Genomic DNA, 17352 nt, shown 5'->3' with positions numbered 1-17352 from the left:
TAAGCAATTTCTGTGATGGTCACTTCTGAAATAAGCTTGACTGGCTGATCAAAGCGCTCCACTAACCACTGCTCATATGCCTTGACACTGCTGGGCACAGGGAAGGCATGCTTCCATATGCAACGCTCATGTTCCTTTTGCATTGTCTGAATATCCATCCCTTAGCTGTTTTTGTCGCCCTCCAATATTCTCTTTGCTTTCTCTGCTTGCCATCCTAACAGCATCACCAGTCACAAGCAGGGCCTTTGCTTTTGATTCTGGATTTTCTTTATATTTGAAAATGTCCCATATATAATGGCTACTTGACATGAATTAGTTATAAGTACTGATTTCAAACCTTTTCTAGAAAGGAGGTTCTCAGGGGCTTTCTTGCAGTATTGATAGACTAAGCTCGGGTGGTGTATACTCAGCTTGGGAAAACAGGATCGCCTGAGTGTCAACAGACAATAGTAAGTTTATTTTCTCTCAGCTTCCGATGGACAGAATAGTTGTAGGAAGGTGCAAAAATGAATTTATCAGCAATCCATGCTCTCTTGTGTCAACAGGGATGTGCACTCGCCTCTCCTAGGAAATGCAGCCACTGTGCAGTGCAATTCCGCTACCCTGTGGCATGAACTATCCATGGACCAGAACATAAGTCCTTCTATTTTCCTCAACAACTTCATTTTCTTCAACAATTTCTGTCTTCAAAACTACTTTGAGCCAGGCCTTGTGGCACAACTCTTTAGTCCCAGTACTTGGGAAGCAAAGGCAGGTGTACCTCTGAATTCGAGGCCAGCCTGCTCTACAGAGCGAATTCCAGGACAGCCATGGATACACATAGAAACCCTGTCTTGAAAAATGGAAGCAAAACAAAAACCAAATCAAAACAAAACAAAACTGCATTGCGATATCATTCGATAGTCACAAAAACAACAACAAACAAACAAACAAACAAAAAACCTTTTTACCACTACTTTCAATTTGGCCAATTTGCCAGTTTTGTTACTTGACATGAGTTCGAAGGGGGGAGGGGATGGATATTTGAAGTGCAGAATGTAGAAGTTTGATAATTTTCCTCTCAGGGACCTGAATTTTAGAGATACAGATCATCCTAAATTTCTAGTTAAATAAAGGGAGGTTAAGTACAACTTTGTAGGAAATCATTTCAGTTATCATTTTGTTACTGTTTGCAGATTGCATGTATGCACATCACCTTATCAAAATTCATGGCACATTTCCTTCTCCCAACATGCCATTATTTCCTCCCTCCGTTCTTTCATCCTAATTCCGTATGTTCTGTTTTAAACTCACTGCATCCACGTACTGCTACCAGTTTGTGCACGGGTGTAGGGCCATTTACTGGTCAATGGATAGCTTGCCAAGGGCCATATTCTTAAAGGAAACTTCTTCTCCCCATCCTAGTATCTACCTGTGCTTATAGCTTTTCATCTAGGGGTGGGACTTCATGAGCGCCTCTGCCAGCCATGCTAGGATTTCTGTCTTATTTGATTTTATACAGTCAGAGCTGCTATGAGTTTGTATGTGCAAATACCCTGCCATGTCCTGAACGCCCCACCACCACCACCACTGGACTCACTTACCTATTCTTGTTCTTTCCACCTTCTCTTCTGCCATGATGGTTGAGCCTTGAGAGAATGGCATGGGCCTGCTAGTCACATCTACTGTCAAAAGACCCATCTTGCTCTGAATGAGGGTGGGAGAGGCACTAATCTATGGTTACGAAGACAGGAATGTAGGGAGCAGTTTAGTTAACACTGTGCTCATTCTCCAGATTAAATAGTAATAGGTGCTCTCCTAGGGCCTATGACCTACCCAGCCGTGGGTTCTTGGCCCTGTTAATGGTGACACACATGTTATATCTTGCAGAATGAGCCTCAAAATCTACCCTAACGTGATTGATTACTCCCATAAGATTTTCCCACCACTCCTCTACCAATAGGTTTATTTGGTCAAGCCACCAGAACTTCGTGGTGTCACAGCTGGATAAGACTGTTGATTACTCTGCTTCCCTGGTAGCACACATACCAACCCTTGCACCATGAAAGCTGGAGAGCCGATATGTCACTTCCTTATGGCCACCAGCTGGATTTCCCCACAGTCTATGATTCAAAGATTGCAAGAGAATGTAATTTTTTGGGAGGTAGGGGGAATTTTACATGATGAAAATCTTAGAAAGACGTACCTAAATTCTGCCACTCGGTTTTTTTTTTTGTTGTTGTTGTTGTTTTGTTTTGTTTTTTTGTTTTTATTTTTGTTTTTTTTTTTTTTGTTTTATTTTTGTTTTATTGGATAGCTTGTTTTATCTGGGAGAGCAATGTTCCCATTAAGGGTAACTCAAATTGAACTCTTAAGATACGCATAAGTGTGTCTCAGGAACCTTTATACCACTAGGTCTAAGGTCTACTACATCGCTTTCTTGAGGTGTTTGGTGTTTTTATATTCTAGACTCTAATCCAGTGTTGAACATATGGTTGGTATATCTAAAATTGTGTATTTGCCAATTTTTAGGTGCCTTTTTGCTTGATTGTGTTTTATGCAATATAGAAACTCTTCCATTTCAGAAGGACCCATTTACTAATTGTTAGTCTTAATAGTCTTAATACTTGTGTTACCAAGATCCTGTTTGGCAAGTCCTTTTATATGCCTACAAATGCAAGTGTATTCCCCACTTTTTCCTTTAACAGACTAAAACATCAGACATTACATTGAGGTTGTTGGTCCACTTGCAGTTGAGTTTGATACAGAATAAAAGGTAGGATTTAGCTACTTTCTTCTACGTGTAGCTACCCAGTTTGACCAGATCCCATTTGTTGAAGGTACGGTCTTCTTTCCAATGTGTAATTTGGCCTCTTTGTAAAAATTAAGTGTCTGAACGAGTGTGGACTAATATCTGGATAATCAATTTTATTCCATCGATCAGGGTGTCATCTTTGGATGATGATTCTGCGCTCTTTCGATTGTTATGGCTCTGTAGTGTCACTAGAAATTAGGGATTGCAATGTATCAGCAGTATTTTGTCTTTTGAATTTCTTCAAGTATTCTAGAACTTTTGAGTTTTCAAAAAATTTAAGATTGTGGGGTGTTTTACTTTTTTGGCTTTTTGTTTGTTTTGTTTTTGTTTGTTTGTTTTGAGATAGGATTTCTCTCTGTAGCCTTGGCTGTCCTAGACTCACTCTGTAGACCAGGTTGGCCTCGAATTCACAGCAATGCTTTTGCCTCTGCCTCCCTGAGTGCTGGGATTACAGGCATATGTCACCACGCCTTGCTAAGATTGTGTTTTTAATTTGTGTGAACAATTGCATTGGAATTTTGATGGCGATTGCACTGTATCTATAGATTGCTTTTGGTGTTGTGGCCGTTGTCACAATCTTGATCCTAGCCATTCATGATGTGTATTGTTGGTATGTGTGTCAGTTTCTTTCTTCATAGGCCTAAAGTTTTCATTTCATAGATCTTTCACTTCCCTGGTTAGATTTATTCTGAGACATTGTTTGAGGAGTTTGTAGAAGGGTGCTTATTTTTGTGTCTAATTTTTCATCTTGCTGCTTTCCTGAGCATGTTTATCAATGGTAGGAGTTTTAGGAGTTAGTGTAATGCTGGCTTTGTAGAAAGAATTTGGAAGCAGTCTTCACTCTTCTATTTTATGGAACAGTTTGGGAAACATCAGCTTTAGTTCTTCCTTAAAGGTCTGGTAGAACTCTGCAATAAATCCACCTACGCCTGGATTGGTTTGAGTTTGGAGGATTTTTATTGCGGACTCAATCTTGTTATTCATGATAGATTTATTTAAATATTTATGTCTTCCTGGATTACTTCGGCATGTCAGAAGCACTAAAAAAATCTGTCCATTTCTTTATATGTTTCAGCTTTATGGAATGGAGGTTTATGGAGGTTTTTGTTAATCTGGCTAAGGTTTTTATATCCCAGCATACATCTACTTTGTTGAAGTTTCCATTGGCTACTGAGATAACCATGTGTTCTCTAAGTATTTGGATGGACTGTGCTGTAGATATTTATTAGACCCATTTGATCTATGATATCACCTATCTCTGCTACTTTTCTATGCATCCTCCACTCCAGATGATTTGTCCTCTGGAGTATGTAGAGTGTTGAAGTTTCCTAATATTAATGTGTTACGGTTAATCTGTTGCATGACTTTCAGAAGAATGTGCTTTATAAAGCTTGGTCCTTGAACATCTATAATGTCTTCATGGATTGTCCCTTTGATCAGTATGAAGTGACCCACTTCACCACTTTTGATTAGTTTAGTTTCAAAGTCTACTTTGTTGGGCATTAGAATGGAAAGTACTTCTTGTTTCCTGGTTCAATATTTTAGAGAAGCCTTGTCCATCATTTTACTCTAAGGTGTTTTTTATCTTTCTTGATGAGTGTGGTTCTTAGTAATAGCAAAGTGATGACTCTTTTTCTTTCTTTTATTTAAGATTCTTTTCTCGTACAGTATATTCTATTACAGTTTCTCTTCCCTCTGCTCTTCCCAGGCCTTCCCTACCTTCTCTCCCCCTCAGGGTTTACTCCCTTTCTCTCGTTAGAAAAGAACAGGCTTCTAAGCAATAACAATCAAACATGACAAAAATACAGTAAGATAAAGCAAAAACAGTTATATCAAAATTGGACAGAGAAGCCCAACAGGAGGAAAAGAGTCCCAAGAACAGGTACAAAAGTCAGAGGCTCACTCATTCTCAGTCAGGAGTCCCATAAAAATACTAAGATAAAAGCTATAATATATATGCAGAGTACCTGGCACAAACCCACGTAAGCTCTGTGCTTGCTGCTTCGGTCTCAGTGAGTTCAAAATGTGTCTTGCTTAGTTGATTTAGAGGGTCATGTTCTGGTGTCCTCCATCCTCTGTAGCTCTTACACTCTCTCCTCCTTCTCTTCTACAGTGTTTTCTGAGCTCTGAGGAGATGGATTTGATGGAGATCTCCCATTTAGACACTCTCTCCACATAGTATGGCTCTGGGTCTCTATCTCTTCCCACCTGCTGCCAGAAGAGGCCTCTCTGATGATACCTAGAGAAGGCAGTGACGTATGAGCATAGCAGAATATCACTAGGAGTCATTTTATATTTCCTTTTTAAAATTTCTGACCAGAAGTGTTAGGTCTCTGGGTTTGGTTATCTGATTGTTGGTATCTAAGCAGTGTTGATTGTGTCTTAAGTCAAATCGGGCATTTTTTGGCTACTCCCACAAGTTCTGTGCCACCATTGCCCTAGAATATTTTGCAGGCAGGACAGATTGTAGGTCAGTGGTTTTGTGGATGGGTTGGTGTTTACATCTTTTGGTAGCCTTCAGAATACCTTCTTCCACCAAAGGCACTAGACCATAAGGGAGAAGGCTCCATATAGGCACCAGCTCAATGTCTCCATGATCAATGAGTTGTATGTGTTCTGTCTTCAACAGTGGAGTCCCATGGTCAGTTTGCAGAGAGCAACACTTCATCTTAGCAACAGCCTAGGTCATTTGTGGATTTCCATGAGATCCATTGCCCAACAATCAAATGAATTCAACCCAGTCCAGCTACTGGAAGTCTCATTTGGTGACAAGTGATGACTATTTGAGATTCCATATTCCCTATTATTAGGAGACCTCACTAGGGTCACTTTCATATATTTGAGAAAGTATATTCTGCACTATGTTTTCATATTATTCCTCGAATGCCCCTTAATTCCATTTGTCTCTCTCCCCATTCTCTCCCTCTACCCTATCTCCCTCTCCTTCTGTGCCTACCTTTTCCCAGTCCACCCTTAAAATCTATTCTATTCGCTCCTACCAGGTAAATCCATGTATCCCCCTTAGGTCCCTTCTTTTTATTTAAACTCTCTAGGTCTGCAGATTTGTAGGTTGGTTATAATTTACTTAGTGGCTAATATCCAATTACCAGTGAATAGCTTCTGGGTCTGGGTTACCTCACTCAGGATGACTTTTTTAGTGTCATCCACTTTCCTGTGAATTTCAGGATGTCATTTTTGTATACCTTTCTTCAGTCCAAAGTATTCTTTCTCGTTTCCTCTGTAGGGCAGGATTTGTTGTCATGCATTCTTTTGACCTGCCTTTACCACAAAAAAAAATTTTCTTCACATATAGTGTGGCCATAGTAGTCTGTCCTGGAATCTGGAATCTTTAAGGACTTGTTTTATTGTTTTTGTTTGTTTGTTTGTTTGTAAATCTCTAATGAAAACTTGTTGTTTCTCTGTTCAGCCTGCCTTTATCTATGACTTGGCCTTTTCTGCAGCATTCAAGATCCTGCCTTTGTTGTGTCCATTCAATGTTTTGATTCCTCTATGACATGGGGACTTTCTTTTCTGGTCCAGTCTATTTGGGGTTCTGTGTGCTTCTTCCACGTTGGGTTGGTAGGCATCTCTTTCTTTAGACTGGGAAATTTTCTCCTATGATTTTGTTGAAAATAGTTTCTGGGCCCTTGACCAGGGTTCTGTCTCCTTTTTATATGCTGATGATTCTTAGTGTCCCATAGTTAACTCACGCTCTGTTCCTGGATGTTTTTGGATTTATTGTTTTCTTTGATCAAGTGATCCATTTCCTCTTCTCTGTCTTCAACCCCCAATATTCTCTCTCCCACTTGATTCATCCTATTGTATGACTTTCTTTTGAGTTTTTAATTAGGCTTACTGAAATTTTTATTCAAAGTTTTATTTCATTTGGGCTTTACTCTATCTCTATTCCTTTATTAAATTGTATTTTCATGTACTGAATAGTTTTCCTCCTTTTTTATTTGATATTTTTGTTTCCATGGTCTTTATTCTGGCATTTATCCACAGCCTCTCTGCATTTTTGAACATATTCAAATGTATCTGCTGTTTTGAAATAATTGTGTTGTGTGCCATGTCAGCTGCTCTTCTCAGGGAACATTAATGTTGGAGTGCTCATTTTTGGAGTAAATATACTTGCTTGGGTATTTGTCTTTGTAATTTTGTTATGGGATCTTGGTACCTGAAGTTACCTCATTGGTAATGTCTTTTTCTATTGCTATCCCAACTTTGACAGAGTGGACATTTGAATCTCTGTTGGCTTTAATTCAGTTGTGTTGGATTTTTGACCAGGTGGGGCCAGGTGTCAGCAGGTGATGTTACTCATAAAAGCTGTGTGGGACTCTAGGACTGGTCCTCTAGTGCTGCTTTAGTGGCAGGGTGGAGAGTCACTAACCAAGGGAAGCGCATGATACCCCCAGTCCTCAGACAGTGGTGTGGAGCTTGCTTCCTGGGGGAGGTGCACAGAGGTGTGATGGTCCTTTGAAGATGGGTCTGCAGGCCCTGGAGAACGCTTCGACTTGATATCTGCCCTTCTTTTCTTACAGAAAGTTGGTTGTGATGGCTTATTGGGGTCTCTGGCCAGGGAAGATCATTGTGGCGTATGCAATGGCAACGGAAAATCATGCAAAGTCATTAAAGGCGATTTTAATCACACCAGAGGGGCAGGTAACTTTTCTTTCTTTTTCATACTCAATAAACGTAGTGTCTTTGTGGATAAGAAGTAGATTAAATTAGATTTAGAGATCACAGTTCTCAATCTATTGAAGATATTTTTAGCGGGTTTTCAATAATTTTAGTGGTGACGTACAATGTATGTGATATGAGCCAGAAACTTGAACGAGCCTATTTTCCAATAAAGAAAACATGAAGTCATGTGTTGCGCATTCTAGAAGTTACAGCACGACAGGAGTAATCTAATTTGCATCTGCTTATGTTAACAGGCTTCTAAAGTGCTTTTTAGCGAATAAAAAGGCATGTCTAACAAAAAATAGTGATTTGCAACAGCTTGAAGCAACCATTGACAGTATTAATCTTTAGGGTTTTAGCTTTCTATTTCCTTTTTGTTAAAGCTTTTACTAAATTTCAAGGGAATTATTTTGAAAGCAGACATCTGAAATAGTACCGTGTGGTGAAAAGCAGAGCAGGGGTGGCAGAACACAGGGAAATTTCCAAGTACATTAATAGCAGGAGTCCCCTCCCCTCTTTTATCCTCATCTGCAAATGCCAGTCAGGATGTGAGGGCAGAGTGAATATAAATGATCTATGTAGTGTGAGTGTAAAGTTCCTTACCACAGAAGTTAGCATTTGCACTGAATTATAATGACCCATAAGAATTTCATAGATACACATATGTATACACTACATAGGTTTACATGCATATATATAAATAAACATAAATTTACATGCTTTACATACATACATATAGGCACAGACACACATCTATCAGTACATGTCAGGTTCTCAAGCTTACTGGGGAAAAAGCAAATATTTTCTGTGATTCATCAACACCTTTCCTGCACATGTTATCTATTGGCCCATCATTTATGACTTTCTTTTTAAAAGATGTATTTTATTATTTATTTAGGTGTGTGTATGCATCTCTGTGTATGATTGTATGGCACATATGTACAGGTACCCATAGAGGCTAGAAGAAGGTTCTTGGTTACTGTAGCTCGAGTTACAGGTAGTTGTCTGCTGTCTGACATGGTTGTTGGGATCCAACTTGGGTCCTCTGAAAAAGCAGCAAATGCTCGTAAGTTCTGAATCATCTCTCCAGCTCCCATTTATGACTATTTTCACACCATCATTTGTAGGACTGCATTAACATTTAATTAACTTCTCTATTTCAAAAAATTAAAATAATTCCAATGATAAAATATAAATTACTTATATTTGAAGCACAATTGATTAATATTGGACAACCAATAAAACTGAAGTCAATTTAAGTGACTTGTTCTAAAAGGAAAGTGAGATGAATCATTGTGAGGTTAAATGAACTTGTTTACTTCTTTTGCTTTGCCCTAATAGAATAAGAGATAAACAGCTTGAATATGCCAACACTCATTTAGGAAAGCCAAGATGCACTTAGCTGAAACAGATTTTTAGACCTTCTGTTTAAACATGTCATTGTAATAAGCTGCCCACCCCTGCCTCATTTCCATGGTTGTGACAAGAGAAGCTTTTATGTATAGAAATTCAAACATGAGCTGAAAGACCAAGGAAATACCACAGTACTATGCTTTGAAAGGACATTTGCATGGTTGATACACATGACCCATCCTCAGGAGATCACTAAAGCACACTGAGCACTGTACACTTTTCATTTCGACTGCTCTTATGTAGATAGGTTTTCCCTGCTGTTTGTTCTCAAACCCTTTTAGATTGGATGCCATGTTAAAAATATGTTTTAATAAACCATGGCTACCTAAATTAGCAATATCCCTGCATGATGTTGTCCTTGTAGGCTCCCCAGGGTCACCTCCCAAGTAAATCCCTTCCTTCTCTGAATTAAAGCCTAGTAGTTGTTTAGCTGGCTGTTTCTTACAGCAGCACATTTTAGCAAATATCAGCTGCCCTTAGGTTTGCTAGATGGATTTCTACACAGCCCTCATGTTAAAAATGTTACCTCTCCAGTGATCTCTGAAAAGGCCTTGTCTTCTATCCTTTATGGCTCCTTCCACAATATTCTCCATATTTATCATGTGGTGTAGCTCAGAGAGATGCTCGTCATGGCTTATCATGTGGTGTATAGTTCTAAACAGTCGGGACTTTACATTTGGGTTCCTTTTCTCAGTTACATTTCAAACTCAAGGAGGAAAACAGTGATGGCTATTTCTGTTCACCACCCCCATTCTCAGTTGCAACCATCATGAGCAATCTGTTACCATCCATTTCTTTAATTACTATTGAAGCATTAAAAAAAAAAGTACTGAAGCATTATGGTTTTTGAAAAGCTGTGTGGGGTCTTAATGCTGTCAGGAGCTCCATCTACCTGTGACTTTGGAATGCTGTCTTCATTTCTCTCGAGACTTCTTTATCCCTACAGTTTATGGACTTCTGGAATTTCTTTAGGGATTTGCAGGCTCTTTACCCAGGAAGACCTACACACTGTAGATACTGCATGAGTAAGAGGTGTGCAGACACATGTGGGCATGGTTAGTCCCCTGGCTCTATGTAGTGTTTGCTAAATCATTTCTGTTGGAGCTAGAAAATGAACTTAAGAAGTAGTATCTTTCCCTCACTACATTTACTACACCTTTCATTGTGACTCGCCCTACCAAGTAATAGCTTCTTAGAGGAACGAATGGTAACTTGCATGTTTGGCCTGTTGAGAAGCGGTGTACACCCAGTAAACAATGAGAAGAAAATTGATGCCAAATGTGTGACTCTTTGTATAAGAAAACGAACATAATGGATTGAAATAGGAAAGTGTGCTCCTAGAGTTTTTAACTGTTTGGTTGATTCCTACAGGATCTGAAGAGTCATGCATAGTCTCTTCTATTTTATTTTATAGGATAAGAACTGTGTGTCATGGCAGGGCATGGATAGTAACACAACACAGATTGTGACAATGAAATGCAGGTTGGATGGCCCTTGCCTAAAAATTAGGGGACTTAACATGTTCCAAAATTCAGAGTTGTTTAATGTACTGAATATTTGTATATAAATGGTCTGTTGACTACCCATAATCTCAAACTCTACAACCTAAAATTCAAAATAAGGATGATTTTTTTTTAAATGTGCCTTGTTCATTATCACAATGACTAAACACAGCAATTTATCTAAATAATTTTGATTAGAATACAGAACCTCTTAAACATATGCAGGGGGACAGGGGCTGTCTCTGATATGAACTCAGTGGCTGGCTCTTTGATCATTTCCCCCTGAGTGGGGAGCAGCCTTACCAGGCCACAGAGGAAGACAATGCAGCCAGTCCTGATGAGACCTGATAAGCTAGAGTCAGATGGAAGCGAGGAGGACATCCCCTACCAGTGGACTTGGAGAGAGGCATGGGAGGAGATAAGGGAGGGAGGATGAGATTGGGAGGGAATAAGGGAAGGGGCTACAGCTGGTATACAAAGTGAATAAACTGTAATTAATATAAAAAATGAAAATAAAAAATATATGCAACCTGCCTCTCTGTTGCCAGCGCCATGAAGATGGTGACTGCAAGTCACATTTTAGATGCTAAGAATGCAGTCTCTGGGGACATAATACAAGGCTTCTATGAGCAAAGCCCACTGTCCAATGAAAGAATTAGGTTTCTAGCTTTGGAGTCAGTGGCCTCTTGTCCATCTTCTAATGTAGGCCTTAACTGTCCTTGCATTCCCTTTAAGAAATATACATTCTCAGTTGTGCCAAATGTACTACCACTAAGTACCCCCGCCAATGGTGTTTTGTCTTCATATGTCCTTATCTTTAACATTTTTCTCCCCCTCTCCTCGGGACTCAGGATAACTGGCCAATCCAGTTGAGGATTTTTCAATATACAGCCATGATTTTAGACGCAGTTTTTGCTCTGATTTACCATATAATTCTGTTTATGGTTAAAATTAAGCAAGAGTTGGGTTACACAACTTCAGATTTTTCTACATTTTATCAATTGAATTCTTTTTTTTATTTATTATTTATAACTTTATTCATTTTGTATTCCCCCATAAGCCCCTTCCTCCTCCCCTGCCGATCCCACCCTTCCTCCCCTTTCTGCATGCATGCCACTCCCCAAGTCCACTGATAGGGGAGGTTCTCCTCTCCTTTCTGATCTTAGTCTATCAGTTCTCATCAAAAGTGGCTGCATTGTCCTCTACTGTGGCCTGGTAAGGCTGCTCCCTCCTCAGGGGGAGGTGATCAAAGAGCAGGCCAATCAGATTATGTCAGAGGCAGTCCCTCTTCCCATTACTAGGTAACCCACTTGGACTCTGAACTGCCCTGGGCTACATCTGTGCAGGGGTTCTGGGTTATCTCTATGAATAGTCCTTGGTTGGAGTATGAGTCTCTGGGAAGTTCCCTGTGTTCAAATTTCCTTGTTCTGTTGCTCTCCTTGTGGAGACCCTGTCCTTTCCAGCTTCTTACATAAAATTCCATTCACTCTGATCAACAGTTGGCCATCAGGCTCAGCATCTGCTTTAATTGAATTCTTAAATTTAATATGTTATTTATACTTTACTAAATTGGTTTGCAGAGAGATTTACAGTGATCCTTACTGGGGTCTTTGCGTTCATTTTTCGTATTTATAGCTCTAAACATGGTTGGCCACCATCTCATATGTGGGAGACCCTGACATCACAGATCATTTCCTTCTCAAGAATATTTCTTCTCAGACTTGTATTCTTAAAACTCTGTCACCAAGTTCATTTACTGACTTCTCTTCCCTTTCAGTTTTCTCCATGGGTAATTTGACTCATTGAATATATTGGTTCATGTTCAAGGTCATCTTCAATAACAACCTAAACTTTCCTGGAGTTTTTACTGAGTATTTGTACTGGAATATTGTAAATTTCTGTTACATAGAACTTGCTGAACTTAGCGAATTTTCTCCAAATTGCGTCGTCATTCTCTCTTGATTTCCTTGTGTGATTGATGATGCCATTATTCCCACCTGCCTGTTGTTTCCAAAGTGTCACTCATCTACAACTTCAGAAATATTTTTTTCTCACAACAGCATCTTCTAGATTTTCTTTGTTGGCCTTGACCTTTCCTGATGTTCACCTTTGTCTCCAATCACTGCTGTGCATGAATGCATTTCTGTTTTTCCTGCATTTGCTGCTGGCTGAAACCTCTGCAAACCAGAGTCCGTCACGATTTTAGCAGAACAGTGATCAGTTTATTTCCTTGGGTACTTACTTAACCTCTCCACCATAGATTGAGCTTTTCCATCTTCTTATCCCATCAGATTTGCATCATCGAATGGGCTACTAACCTCGCTGCTTATCTCACACTCTTCTTTACATACAGAATATGAATCTTTTTTTACTTATCTGTCCTTTGAGGAAAAAGTTCCCTTGACTTGTATGGTTGGTTCTCCGCTCTGACTGATATTAGCATTTTCAGATGCGAGTCATATATGCACACTTTTATAGAAAGAATAACAGTGAATTGCTAAGCAGTGTTATGATCAAAAAAGGGGGAGTGGCTTTAAAAACTCCAGTTTTTGTTATCGAACAGAGAATTAACCATAAAACGTAACATAATTTTACAATTTACTTAACTCCTGTCTACATAACTGCCATCCTACCTTCTTCCTATGCACAAATACCCACCAGCCACATGTCTGTTTCCATTGCTGTTTTGTTTTTGTGACATAGTGCCAGTGCTTTCCATTTGGAACTGCTGCAAGGAATTAGATGGTACTGAAAATGGCTAATTCAGTGAGTAATTAGATAAGCAGTGTCTTGAATGGAAGTTTTGACTTTAAAAAGCATATGCCCAGGGGCTGGGGTGATGTCTCAGTTAGTAAAGTGCTTAATATATAAGCATGAGGGGTATTCAGATCCCTAGTGTGTATGTAAGCGAACAAATAAAACAGTCAAGTCCTTGAGCACTTGTAATCACAGTGTGGGGGAGATGGAGACAGGAGGATCCCTGGAGCTTGCTGACCAGCCAATCTGGAGATCTGTCAACTCCAAGTTTGATGACTGACCCCATCTCAAAACAATAAGGTGAAGAGTGTCTGAGAAAGACAAGTGAGTTCAGCCTCTGACCTTTGCACAAAGGTGTGTGTGCACACACACACATATGCACCTCTTGTCTTTATTTTATCTTTGCCACTAAATGGATTGTACATTATGCTGCTCACCTAAATATTTTTAAAATTACAATAATTAAGAGACAGGAGAAAGTGTTGAAATTATCTCTTTGTCTTTTTAAAGCCTCAAATCAGGTGTTAGCCAAATACGTGAATTTTCACAAAATGTTAAAAGAGGAACGTTAATTTTAGAACAACTAGTAAGCTAAAACCAGCCTTCATTCTTTTAGCCCTACTTCTTGGTGTTTATTAGTATTTAATATTGATTTATCTTTTAGCTAAACAGTGGTTATTCCTAAACCAGCTATATTCCAAAATCACCACACAGAGACAGATTTTTTTTTTTTTAATTAACCTAGAGCACAATGCTGGGCAATAGTTACTCCATCCTAAACCTCCAAGCCTGCAGAACTTCCTCCCATTCAGATTTCCCACATTATACTTGCTTTTTAGTCATATCTTAGGTCCTGTTCATTTCTCTTGATGTTTCCTGATCCTCTCCTTTTGGATTTCCCCTCCCACTCTTCTTTCTCCTCTCCTTCAGAACGGGATGTTCCACCCTATTCTCTCCATTGCTCAGCATTGGCTGGTTGTTTTTATTGGCAATGTAGAGAACAAATGGTAGCATGTTTACACAAACCTGAGACAGGTGATGCTTATAAGCATCACAATGCAATGGGATTGAAAGCAGATGGTAGGGTAGAGAAATCAGTATTTGAGTGAACAAAGGTTAATTGTATACATTCCACAAGAGTCTTTCTGCACTTCAGCCACCTCCCTGCCTTCTCAGTAGATCTCTGTGCTCAGTCTTTCTAAGAAAGTTCACCTGAAATCATGGCAGCTTTATAATAAAACATTTTCTCTTCCTTAAAACATGGTGGAGGTAACTAAAGGTGTGAGTGGTTGTCAAGTCAAATAGAAGAGATTTCATAAGAACCTGGATTCACTGCATGTTTTACTGACTCTTACAGGTTATGTAGAAGTGCTGGTGATTCCTGCTGGAGCAAGAAGAATCAAAGTTGTGGAAGAAAAGCCGGCACATAGCTATTTAGGTAACTGGTGCTACAGACTCAGAGCTTAGTAGGAGCCTAACTGCCTACTCTGGGGATTATATGTCGGGGGAGGAGAACAGTCTGTTTCTAGGTTCACGCTTGAACCTCCCCAGCAATTATCACTTCTAATATTAAGCAAGAGTTTCCCTTTCTCCAAGGGACTCCCAAGAGCAAAAGCTATTTGGTTCAGAGAATAAAGTACTTCCAAATGTTAGCTCATGATAAAAACAAAACAGAACAAAACAAAATTGCAATAGACAAAAATCTCATTAAATGACTTAGTCCTGTTTTATCCCAAATATATGCATATATATTATATCCATTAAGCATATGCAAATACATATAATTCTGAATATGAATGCACAGGTATTTTTTTGTGCAATGATTATTTTAGAAATAGGAAATCTTGTCACTCAAAAGAAGCCATGCATAGTTAACAGATTTGACCTTGTGTTAAGTTTGTCTGTCTTGCTTCACTCCAGGAAAACTTACTTATGAAGAAAATATTTTTTTAAAATTTAGGTATTGCTTGTGGGAAACATTAGGTTGGCTATTTTGATATTTTAATTAGGTCAATTGATAACTTTTTAATATAGCAAAAAGGTATCACAGATAGTGGAATCAGATAGGATGAAGTCAGGCTGGGGACAAAGTAGAATTTAAACACTGCACTTTAAATTCTCTTTTAAAAACAACCCCCTTTTGTGATAAACCCAATGGTCACATTATTTGACATGTAAGTAGCAGTTGTTTTCTCTTAAACTCTCTCATCTTTTGGCTTCTAGTTCATAGCTTCTTTTTCTCACTGGTACCCTTTCACTGGTCTCCTTTGCTGGACCCTGGACATAGTATCCAAAATATCCTCTTGCGCTGGGACTCTGTCCTAAGCCCTTCTCTATTTTTGGCTTTGCTCTGTCCCCAGAGAATCTTATATATGTTTCATGTTTATTTGCTGGAAATCATCACAATAAGATAATTGATTTCTACGCCCTAGCTAAATATGTTCTGTGCTTATTTTCATGATAAAGATACTTCCCTATTTTGTAACAGTTGACACAAACTCGGTACGTAAAAACAACAGAAAACAAATCTATCCTTCTAAGTTCTGGAATCCAGAAATCCAAAATTTGTTTGAGTGGGCTAAGTTAAAGTGTTTGCACACTCATTGTCTTTGGGAGACCGTGGGGTAGCACCACTCAGTTCTCTCTTAGTTTTTGGAGGAAGGCAGCATTTCTTTGTGGAAGTGTCACTTCTCAGCTGCCCGCCCCCCCCCCCCCATGGTCTGCTGCTGCTTCTGCAGTGTTTAAATCACATAAAGAAAGGCGTGACTACATTTAGGGCCTCCTCTGTGATTCAGGAGAATTTTGGGCACCACAGAAGGCAGCTCCCTTCATCTTCTCAGGCTGCAATGACAAAATCCAAGAGACTGGGCGGTCTACAAATAAGATAAATTCATTTTTCAGTTTGGCAAGCCGGGTACTTTAAGATCAAGGTCCTGGGAGGTTTGCTGTTTCCTGAGGGCCCAGTCCTGATTTGTAGAAGACATTTTGTTTCTTCACAAGGTGAAAAGGGCTAGCAAGCTTTTCAGCCTGGGATGAGTACACTACCTTTCTGAGAGCAGATCCTTAGTTTCATCACCTGGGGAATTTTGTATCACGTTTATGTTTTAGGAACACGGGATGAATCTATTCAGCTTATCTTATTCATTCATTTTTTTTTCTCTTTTTTTTTTATTTTATTTTTTTTTTATCAGTTACATTTTATTAACTCTGTATCCCAGCCGTGTCCTGATCCCTCATTCCCTCCCAGTCCCTCCCTCCCTCCCTCATCTCCACCGTGCCCCTTTCCAAGTCCACTGATGGGGGGGACCTCCTCCCCATTCATCTGATCCTGTTTTATCAGGTATCTTCAGGACTGGCTGCAAAGCCCTCCTCTGTGGCCTAACAGGACTGCTCCTCCCTTCGGGGGTGGGGAGACCAAAGAGCCAGTCATCGAGTTCCTGTTAGAAATAGTCCCTGTTCCCCTCACTTTGGGAAACCAATTGGTTACTGAGCTACCACAGGCTACATCTGAGTGGAGGTTCTAGGTTATGTCCATACGTGGTCCTTGGTTGAATGTCAGTCTCAGAAAAGACCCTGTGCCCAGATATATTTGGTCCTTGTGGAGCTCCTATCCTTTCCCCATCAGACTAACTCCCCTTCTTTCTTATGATTCCCTGTACTCTGCCAAAGGTTTGGTCATGAGTCTTTGCTTTGAAAACACTGCTAGTTAGAGTCTTTCAGATGCGCTCAGTAGACTCCTGTCATACGTTCAATGCACATCCCATCTGTCTTTCTTGCAGAAAAATGAAAATAGATCCATATTCATTCATTTTTAATCAGCTGTTTATGCCAGAATCAAGTGTCTTCCCTGCTCCTGGCCTTTCCTCATCTCCCTGATCTGATACATTTGCCAATCCCACCACATGCTTGGAGCTATTGTTTTCCATGTGCCCTGGGAGCTCCATCATGCCACTTCCCGTTACATTTTATTCTCCTTATAGTTTACCCCTTTCTAAGTGTCCTTATTTGCGTATGTATTTGCCTTGTGCAGCTCCACTCATAATTGCTGATGTTTTGCTCACTGTCTTCTGTACAATGACAAAATAAAGCATGCTTCACATGAAAGAATCTCAACATGTTGAATGAACTGTATAAAGGAAAGGTGTTTCATGCCTGTAGATGTTTCATGGCTGTTAATAGAAAAGCAAGTAGCACAAATCTGTT

The 17352-nt window shown here is 39.5% G+C and overlaps 1 protein-coding gene across 1 annotated transcript in view; it reads left to right on the top strand.

Moving 5' to 3' along the window:
- Positions 1-17352, top strand: part of Adamts19 (ADAM metallopeptidase with thrombospondin type 1 motif 19) — a 209915-nt gene that overhangs the window by 133865 nt on the left and 58698 nt on the right. The window contains exons 15-16 of the mRNA XM_021634122.2: positions 7336-7456; positions 14507-14587. Coding sequence (XP_021489797.1) covers positions 7336-7456; positions 14507-14587 — 202 coding nt within the window. The remainder of the gene's footprint in view (positions 1-7335; positions 7457-14506; positions 14588-17352) is intronic.

Source organism: Meriones unguiculatus, chromosome 2 (assembly GCF_030254825.1).
Source record: "Meriones unguiculatus strain TT.TT164.6M chromosome 2, Bangor_MerUng_6.1, whole genome shotgun sequence".
Lineage (NCBI taxonomy): Eukaryota > Metazoa > Chordata > Mammalia > Rodentia > Muridae > Meriones > Meriones unguiculatus.
Note: the sequence above shows the minus strand (reverse complement) of the source record. Positions and strands in the feature narration are given on the sequence as shown.